The sequence below is a fragment of the Colobus angolensis genome, unplaced genomic scaffold, assembly GCF_000951035.1.
Source record: "Colobus angolensis palliatus isolate OR3802 unplaced genomic scaffold, Cang.pa_1.0 Scaffold109, whole genome shotgun sequence".
Classification (NCBI taxonomy): Eukaryota; Metazoa; Chordata; class Mammalia; order Primates; family Cercopithecidae; genus Colobus; species Colobus angolensis.
Genome location: NW_012111919.1, coordinates 6,115,850 through 6,126,444, shown reverse-complemented (window position 1 = coordinate 6,126,444; position 10,595 = coordinate 6,115,850). Strand labels below are relative to the sequence as shown.

General features: G+C 39.6%; 1 protein-coding gene across 1 annotated transcript in view; it reads right to left on the bottom strand.

The window, feature by feature from the left end:
* Positions 1–10,595, bottom strand: part of UBXN2A (UBX domain protein 2A) — a 49,835-nt gene that overhangs the window by 19,077 nt on the left and 20,163 nt on the right. Inside the window, exons 4-5 of the mRNA XM_011950792.1 lie at positions 7,667–7,804; positions 5,844–6,002 (exon numbers count right to left, since the gene is read on the bottom strand). Coding sequence (XP_011806182.1) covers positions 5,844–6,002; positions 7,667–7,804 — 297 coding nt within the window. The remainder of the gene's footprint in view (positions 1–5,843; positions 6,003–7,666; positions 7,805–10,595) is intronic.

Below are 10,595 nucleotides of genomic sequence, written 5' to 3'. Positions count from 1 at the left end.
TCTCTGCTGGACCTAATTATATAACTTTAAAATAAATACACACATACATATATATATGTGTGTGTGTGTGTGTGCATAAAATAAAATATAAAATTGCATGCATTTCTTTTGTTAATCTGTCTTTTGTTAAAGGGGTCTCAGCCATGAATCTAGGCAATGGTTGAAGAAAATCTTTTCTCCCCAACAAGGTCAATTAATCAGAAAAACACAATTTCATCTCTGCTGGACCTAATTATATAACTTTAAAATATATAAAGCAAACGTTAACAGAAGTAAATAAGAAATAGACAAATCCATACATAATCAAAGTTGGAGATTTTAGCACAATTCTCTTGGTAACTAATAAAATAAGCAGAAAAAACGGAAGAAAACCACAATTTTTTAAATGATTTAGTCCGAAAGCCACAAGCCATCAGTAGGACAGAACACGGAAGACATCTGTTTCAGAAATGCTGGGGTTGTGGTGGCTCATATAAGAGCTGTCTAGTGCAGGGTGTCAGAGGCCAAGTGGGGTGAGGAAAATATCCAAGCTGGCGGGTAGGAGAAGAAGAGTCCATGGCTTAGTAGCTTTTAAGGACAGTTTTGCTTTTTTAAACCTGACATGAACGGAATCATAGTGTATGTGTTCTATAGCTTTTTTATCTCCACATTATGTTTTTGGGACTCATTCACATGTTGATGTGTGCAGCCATAGCAAATACTTTTTTTTTCTTCTGAGATGGAGTCTTGCTCTATCACCCAGGCTGGAGTGCAGTGGTGTAATCCCAGCTCACTGCAACCTCCACCTCCTGGGTACAAGCCATTTTCCTGCTTCAGCCTCCCAAGTAGCTGGGATTACAGGAGCAGGCTACCACACTCAGCTAATTTTTGTATTTTTACAAAACCCCGTAGAGACAGGGTTTCACCATGTTGGCCAGGCTGGTCTTGAACTCCTGACCTCAAGTGATCTGCCCACCTCGGCCTCCCAAAGTGCTGGGATTTCAGGCCTGAGCCACCACACCCAGCTGCAAATATTTTTTGATTACTGTCTTCCATTACATGAAAATAATTATTCAGTCTATCTTTATTGGTAACAGTGCAAGTTTACATGGCTGTATCAGTCAGCCATTGCCCAGTAAAAATCAAAACAGAGCAGGTTGTCCCAAGCAGAGTAAAAAAGCATTCATATGGAAGAGCAGTTGACTGCAGTGTGTCAGATCCAGACAGTGGTGAGGAGAGCATCTGAGGAGAGGCAACCCAGAGTGTCAGTCTACCAAGGGGAGGAGGTCACTGGCATGGAGTCCTGAAGTCACGTAGTGTGAGAAGGCATTCCAATGAAGGGGTGCCCTGGGGTGATGATGTGGCAGAGAGTCTAGCAGGAAGAGGAGGAAATCCATATTGGAATTCAACAAGGAGAGTCAAAGCCCAAGCAGGGTGACGAGGGCTTACATGTGGCGTAGGAGGCAGCAGTGGAAAAAGGACATTGTTCACATATAGGAAAACTGATTAAATACATAAATATGTTAACCGTAACTGGAGCCAGGCCTTGCACTGTAGAAGTTAGTTACAAATATGGAAAGGAGAAAATTAGAACAAACCTTATAGTTTTTTTTTTTTTTGAGACAAGGTCTGGTTCTGTTGCCCACGCTGGAGTACAGTAGTGCAATCACAGCTCACTACAGCCTTGACCTACCTCCCCAGGGCACAGGTGATCCTCCTACTTCAGTCTCCTGAGTACCTGAGACCACAGGTGAGTGCCACCACATCTGGCTACTTTTTGTGTTTTTTGTAGAGACAGAGTTTCACTATGTCGCCAAGACTGGTTTTGAACTCCTAGGCTCAAGTGGTCTGTCTGCCTAGGCCTCCCAAAGTGCTGGGATTACAGGTATAAGCCACCACGCCTGGCCCTACCAGACTAAAATTGGAGGTATCTACGTGGACTAATGGTTTTTAGTATATAAAAATATAGAAATAAGGCCGGGTGTGGTGGCTTATGCCTATAATCCTAGCACTTTGGGAGGCCGAGGCAGGTGGATCGCTTGAGTCCGGGAGTTCGAGACTAGCCTGGGCAAGAGGGTGAAACCCCATCACTACTAAAAGTACAAAAACTAAGGAGGATCACCTGAGTCTGGGGAGGTGGAGGGTGCAGTGATCTCTAATTATACCACTGCACTCCAACCTGGGTGACAGAGTGAGACCCTGTCTCAAAAAAAAAACAACAAAAAAAACCCAGGAATAAATACAGATACAAACATAAGTGCATATGTATACATATATATATATACACACACACGTATGTGTATGTATAGGTTTTTTTGTGTGTGTCTTTGTTGATTTTGCTATCAGGGTAATGTTGGCCTCACAGAATGAGTTTGGAAGTATCCCCTCTTCAATTTTTGAAATAGTTTTCTTTTTTGCATGTGTGTGTGCGCACGCGCGCGTGCTCACACACACACACACACACACACACACACTATTCTTTCCACACAGAGGGCCTGGAAGCAGTGGTATCCCAATAAGCGTATCTAGTACTACCCAGATCCTGGATTGTCAATATCACTGTCCACTAAAAAGAACAAGGGATTCCTGGAAAAGCATAGAATGAACTTGAAAAAAAATTTTGTGCTGAAAACAAGGAAATGTTCAAGAAGTATGGGATCATTTCAAAATAACACAGGAACCAGTTTAAAGGAGGCCTCATAAACTATCTGAGACAATGTGCATATCAAAATAAATAATGATGGCAAGAGTTCAAAAACTGTTGAATAAAACAGGAAACTATGAGTAGATATAGATATCAATCAATCAATCAATCGATCTGCGGTCTTGTGAGGAACATAAGTATCCTATTTCAAAGTCCTTCCCCACAAAATACGGATTAATTACAAAGGGAAAATGAATAACTTTACAGTAAAGGACTCTGGTAGAGACCACTTTAATCAAGTGTCAAACTTAACATCATCATAATGGGACAAACGTAAATGATGCCACCTGTTGGAATATAATGAGACGTACAAAGCATTAGTTCTATCACATCCCTGCCAAAATTAGTGACCTAAATATAATCACGAGGAAGCATCAAACAAGATAAATTGGCTTGTAATACTTTAAAAAGTCAAGGTTATAAAAATCAAAGGAAGACAAGGAACTATTTCAAACTGACATATCACAACTAAGTGCAATGTGTAATTCTGAATGGCCTTTTGCTATAAAGGAAGCTATTAGATAAAATGGAAAATCTTGAATTAGGGTCTATTAGTCGACACAAGCATATTAAGGTTAACTTTCCTGACTTAAATGGCTGTATTGTGGTTATGTGGGAGAAGGTCCTTGTTTATAGATAATCTATACCTAAGTATTTCAAATGATGGTTCATCAGACTGGCATTAATTCTTGAACACTTAGGGAGAAAAGTTGCTTTATTTTTTTGAGATGGAGCCTAACCTCTGCCTCCCAGGTTCAAGCGATTCTCCTGCCTCAGCCTTCTGAGTAGCTGGGATTACAGACATGTGCCACCACAGCTGGCTAATTTTTGTATTTTTAGTAGAGAAGGGGTTTCGCCATTTTGGTCAGGCTGGTCTCAAACTCCTGACCTTGTGATCTGCCTGCCTCGGCCTCCTAAAATGCTGGGATTATAGGCAGGAGTCACTGAGCCCAGTCAAGAAAAGTTCTTTATATTGTTCTTGAACCTTTTCTGTAATTTTTAATTTATTATTATTATTTTTTTGAGATGGCTCGCTCTGTCACCCAGGCTGGAGTGCAGTGGCGTGATCTTGGCTCACTGCAAGCTCCGCCTCCCGGGTTCACACCATTCTCCTGTCTCAGCCTCCCGAGTAGCTGTGACTACAGGCACCCGCTACCACACCTGGCTAATTTTTTGTACTTTTAGTACAGACAAGGTTTCACCGTGCTAGCCAGGATGGTCTCGATCTCCTAACCCCGTGATCCGCCCACCTTGGCCTCCCAAAGTGCTGGGATTATGGGTGTGAGCCACCTTTTCTGTAAGTTTTTGCTGGTTTGAAATTTGGAGTAATTATTTGAAAATAAGAAAAACAATTTAGTATATTTTAGGAATACGTATATACTAGGTAAAGCTATAAATAAAAGCAGCAAATTATCAACACAAATTTAGGACAGTGGTTATTTCTCTCTTCCCCAGAAGAAAAAAGACATGATCAGAGAAAGACACATAAGGTATACTGGTAAGAATCTATATTCTGAGGTGGGTGGTACATATGTATTTTATTCTTATTCTTTTAACTTTCTCTATGTATTTGTTATTTATCTGTACTACATTTCCTGAAAAATAAGTAATTTTTGCAAAAGGAAAAACGACATATGCTATATATGGTATGTTTCTATTTTTAATTAAAACAAAACAAACTTTTTTTTTTTTCTTCCTTTTGAGACAGGGTCTTGCTCTGTCACCCAGGCTGGAGTACAGTGGTGAGATCATGACTCATTGCAGCCTCAACCTCCTGGGCTCAGGTGATTCTGCCATCTCAGCCTCCTGAATAGTCCCTAGCCTCCCAAATTGCTGGGACTACAAGCAGGAGCCACGACATCCAGCCAAAAAAAACTTTAAAGAAGGCTGGGCATGGTGGCTCATGCTTGTAATCCCAGCACTTTGGGAGGCTGAGGTGGGCGGATTACCTGAGGTCAGGAGTTTGAGACCAGCTTGGGCAACATGGCGAAACCCTATCTCTACTAAAAATACAAAAATTAGCCAGACATGGTGGTACATGCCTGTAATCCCAGCTACTCAGGAGGCTGAGGCAGGATAATCACTTGAACTTGGGGGATGGAGGTTGCAGTGAGCTGAGATCGTGCCACTGCACTCCAGCCTGGGTAGCAGAACACTCTGTCTCAAAAAAAAAAAAAAAAAGCTTTTAAGAAGAGATAAAAGACTGCATCAAACTGATGATAATGATTATCTCTGAGCAGTGGAATTCATATGAACTTCAATTTCTTTTAATGTTTTTCTGTATTTTCATTCTTTCACTACAATTAACAGAAGGGTATGCATATAATGCTAATGACTAATTTAAAACATTAAAAGTAATCCTTTTATAATTATGTATCTAGTTAAACAGAAAAATGAATCAAATGATGAGAATCAAAATCCCAAAACAGACTGAAAATACTTCATTGTTATTATTGTTATTATTATTATTTTTTGAGACAGGTTCTCACTGTCACCCAGACTTGCAGTGTGGTAGTGCAATTTGGCTCACTGCAGTCTCTACCTCTTGGGCTCAAGCGATTCTCCTCCCAAGGAGCTGGGACTGCGGATGTGCGCCACCATGTTCAGCTACTTAAAAAAATTTTTTTTTGTAGAGATGAGGTGATGAGGTCTCACTATATTGCGCCACTGCACTCCAGCCTGGGCAACAGAGCGAGATTCTGTCTCAAAAATAAATAAAAAAATAAATAAATAAAAAATAAAAATAAATAAATAAATAAATAGAATGCTTGGCAGAATGCAATGGCTCATGCCTGTAAGCCCAGGCTAAGACAGGAGGATGAATTCAGTCCAGGAGTTTGAGACCAGTCTGGGCAACACAGTGAGGCCCCCTTTCCACAAAACAGTTTTTAAAATTAGCTGGCAATACATAAATAAAAAAAAATACAAGTTAGCAGGGCATGGTGGCGTGTGGCTGTAGTTCTACAACTCAGGAGGCTGAGGTGGGAGGACTGCTTGAATCCAGGACTTCAAGACTGCAGTGGGCTATGACTGTGCTACTGCACTCTGGCCTGGGCAACAAAGATTCTATCTCTAAAATCAAACTGTTGACTGAATTGAAAACAAGAAATGAAATTTAAACTTGGTGAAAAAAAATCATATACTGAAATTGAAGACTCACCTATGAGAAATGTTAAATTTCTGAACAATCCTTTTCCCATTGGCTAACCAGATCTGTATATTAGTAATTGGTTCCAAGTTGTTCAGCGGAACAGCAGACAAATTATTTTTATTTTCAACTTCAATACTCTTTGCTTTAGAAACAATTTTTGGTGTGGCACTAAGGAAATCCAGACAACAAAGTTAGACATGTTTTTCCACTCAATAAACCTTTATCATTACTATAAAATTACTATAAAAATATTACAGCAAGTATAGCTTTTAGGAATTTTTTTTAAGTTATATCTGTTTCTTCAATAGTAATGAAAGATATATTATTTATGTCCACAATATACGATGGTATGATGGTTCTAATAATCTGATGAAACTATACATATCCAAGTAATTTGTAAGCTACATATATTATTACTGGTATTATTTGAGTACTGCTTTACAGAATGGATAATTTTAAAGAAGGTTCACAGATCTATGGACTCTACCTTTACCTACTGCCCAGGTTAAATTTCTAAAATAAATTATAAATTATTTATTGAGCTTAGTCCTTAGGTTATAATGAAAAAGAAACTAAATAAAATACTTCCTGATCATTCTGAAGGGTGCATCCAGATATATTTGTACGTGTGGATGAATATGTATGCACCTTACCAATCTTGATAATTAAAAATATGAGAATTTATAAAAATCAAAGAGCTCCCATATCTATCTAATCTCTCTGTGTATTCTGTTAGATAGGATGGAAACTGTAAAACTTGAAAATAATTTAAGGCTTTGATACTGACACTGATTTTCATTTTTATTCCCTCAAAAATCATACATAGATCATAGAACAAAATGTTGCAGGCAGTGGTAACCATAAAAGAGAACAATAGGCTGGGCGTGGTGGCTCACATCTGTAATCCCAGCACTTTGGGAGGCCGAGGTGGGTGGATCACCTGAGGGTAGGAGTTCAAGACCAGCCTGGCCAACATGGCAAAACTCTGTCTCTACTAAAAATACAAAAATTGGCTGGGCATGGGGGTGTGTGCCTGTAATCCCAGCTACTAGAAGGGCTAAGGCAGAAGGATTGCTTGAACCAGGGAGGCGGAAGTTGCAGTGAGCCAAGATCGTGCCACTGCACTCCAGCCTGGGCAACAGAGTGAGACTCTGTCTCAAAAAAAAAAGAACAACAACAACAAAAGGAACAATAATATTCAAAAGCTAGCACATGTACTCTATAGTGGTGAGTGAAAGGGAGAGAAAAGAACTTACCAACTGAATTCTGTCCATAAAGAGCCAAGCCTTTTTGATTTGAAAAAACCAAAAAAACCTCCAAGATTTTTTAGTGTGGTGCTGACATTTTTTTTTTTTTTTGAAATGGAGTTTCACTCTTGTTGCCTAGACTGGAGAGCAATGGCACGATCTCGGCTCACTGCAACCTCTGCCTCCTGGGTTCAAGTGATTCTCCTGCCTCAGCCTCCTGAGGAGCTGGGATTATAGGCATGTGCCACCACGCCTGGCTAATTTTTTTGTATTTTTAGTAGAGACAGGGTTCTCCATGTTGGTCTGGCTGGTCTCGAACTCCTGACGTCAGGTGATCTGCCCACCTTGGCCTCCCAAAGTGCTGGGATTACAGGCATGAGCCACTGCGCCCGGCCAGGCATTGTGAATATACACTTAGGTAACTATGACTTAGGAGTCCTCATAAAAATTAACATTAAAAAAAATCTAATTTCCAATGAGAGAAATGATAAGCTCTATTCATGTGGTCTACATGGGTAAAATAATGATAGACAGAATATTAGTTAAGCCTTGATCTACGGAAAACAAGACAACAGGCATACTTACCTTCCTAGTCTGTGACCCTGTCCTGAAAAGGGATGGAACACAGGCTTTGTAGACAAACATATTTCATTTTTCTTGTCTTCAACTTTAACGTCCACCTCCTCTTTATCAAAAATCCCCTGTAATTCTGAAGGTAATTCCCTTGGAAAACAAAGAAATAAAATGATAAAGCTCCCGGGGTATTTTATTTCTCTGAAAAACATTCTGTACATACAAATAATGAATAATACGTAGAAATATACAGAAATAGGATATATAATATTCCCTACAATGAAATAACCAAATATATTCAAAACGATGTAGTTAAATAATATGAACAACACCAAAAACCCACAAGAACAATATAATTTTTAAGACCACAAGCTCATGAATAGCATGAGTTTTAATTATTATTATTTTTTATTGTGAAAACATATATTTTTAAAATTTTCTGTAGAGACAGGATCTTGTCCAGGCTGGTCTTGAACTTCTGGGCTCAAGCGATCTTCCTCCCTCAGCCTCCCAAAGTGCTGGGATTATAGGCGTGAACCACCGCCCCGCAACCAGCATGAGTTTTATAGCAGTACTAAAGTCATGAAATACTTGATGACTATATACTACACCAAGCTTGTCCAACCAGTGGCTTGGGATGGCTTTGAATGTGACCCAACAAAAATTTTTAAACTTTCTTAAAACATTATGAGATTTATGAGTTTTTTTGTAATTTTTTTAAGCTTATCGGCTATCGCTAGTATTAGTGTATTTTCGTATTTTATGTGTACCCCAAGACCATTCTTCTTCTTCCAATGTAACCCAGGAAGCCAAAAGACTGGACATCGCTGTTAACTAGGCAATTTGAGTTTTTTGTTTTTGTTTTTGTTTTTGATGGGGGTGGGGTGGACAGGGTCTCATTCTGTTGCCCAGGCTGGAGTGCAGAGGTGCAATCATGGCTCACTGCAGCCTTGACCTCCTGGGCCGAGGCGATCTTCCTCAGACTCCTGAGTAGCTGGGACTACAGGCCACCATGCCCAGCTAATTTTTGTATTTTTTGTAAAGATGGGGTTTCACCACGTTGTCCAGGCTGGTCCTGAACTCCTAGGCTCAAGTGATCTGCCCACCTCAGCCTCCCAAAGTGTTGGGATTACAGGCGTGAGCCACCACGCCTGGCCAAAGGACAAATTTTAACAAATTCTAATAAAGTAGTTAATTTATTCTGATAACAGAAATAATACAAATTCATTTAGTATATATTTATGATTTCTGTACTTTTCTTTTCTTTTTTTTTTTTTTTTTTGAGATAGGAGCTTACTCTGTTGCCCAGGCTGGAGTCCAGTAGCACCAACATGGCTCACTGTAGCTGCGACCTCTTGGGCTCAAGCGATTGTCCCATCTTAGCTTCCCGAGTAGCCAAGACTACAGGCGTGCGCCACCCGGGTGATTTTTTAGGTTTTTTTTTTTTTATAGAGAAAGGTTCTCGCTATGTTGCCAGGGCTGGTTTAATTCCTGGGCTCAAATGATCCTCCTGCCTTTGCCTCCCAAAGTGCTGAATTACAGGCATTAGCCACCGCACCTGGCCTACCTGGCCTGTATTTTTGTGTATATAAGCCATACTTCAATAAGAAAGTTTAAAAAATATTTTAGTGAATAAATACCACTCTATACATACCGCAATTCTATATAATTGTTTTATTTTTTTCTGTTTGAGTTAAAAGGCACTCAAAGAATGAGATAAAATATTCGCAAATCATGTATCTGATAAGGAATTTGTATTCAGAAAAAATGAAGAATTCTTACAACTCAACAAAAAGGCAAATAACCCACCTGAAAATATAAACAGGCTAAGCACGGTGGCTCATGCCTCTAATCCCAGTAATGTGAAAGGCCCAGGCAGGTGGATCACCAGAGGTCAGGAGTTCAAGACCAGCCTGGCCAACATGGTAAAACCCTAGCCGGGTATGGTGGTACATGCCTGTAATCCCAGCTACTTGGGAGACTGAGGCAGAAGAATCACTTGAACCTGGGAGGTGGAGGTTGCAATGAGCCGAGATCATGCCACTGCACTCCAGCCTGGCCAACAGAGTAAGACTCTGTCTCAAAAAAAAAAAAAAAAGCAAAAAACTGGACAGAGGATTTGAACAGACATTTCTCCAAAGAAGATGTACAAATGGCCAATAAGCACATGAAAAGACACTCAACATCACTGGTCATTAGAGAAATGTAAATCAAAACCAGAATGACATACCCCTTCACAACCACTAAAATGGCTATAATTTAAAAAAACAGAAGCTAACATGTATTAGGATGTGGAAAACTGGAACCCACATACATGGCTGGTAGGAATGTTAAATGGTACAGCCACTTTGGAATACATTTGGGCAGTTCTTCATAAAGTTAACATAAGAGTTAATAATTCCACTCCTAGATTTATACCTGAGAGAAACGAAAACATATGACCACACAAAAACTTGTATATAAATGTTCATAGTAGCATTATTCATAATAGCCCAAAATGTGAAAATGAGTTGAACAGGCAAATACATACAGACAGAAATCCATAGAGATAGACACAAAGTGGATTCATGGTTATGTTAGAGCTGCAGTGAAGGGAAAAATGGAGAGTGACTTCTAGTATCTGATTTTTTTTTTTCTTTCAGCAACATATTTGGCTTTTGGGGGTGATAATGATATTCTGAAATTAGACTGTGCTGATGACTGTAAAACTCTGTAGACATATTAAAAATACTGAACTATATACTTCAAAGGGATGAATGTTATGGTAGGTTACTTATATCTAAACAAAGCTGGGGTTTTTTTTTTTAATATAAGAAAATAGTCGGCCGGGCGTGGTGGCTCAAACCTGTAATCCCAGCACTTTGGGAGGCAGAGACGGACGGATCACGAGGTCAAGAGATCGAGACCATCCTGGCTAACACGGTGAAACCCCGTCTCTACT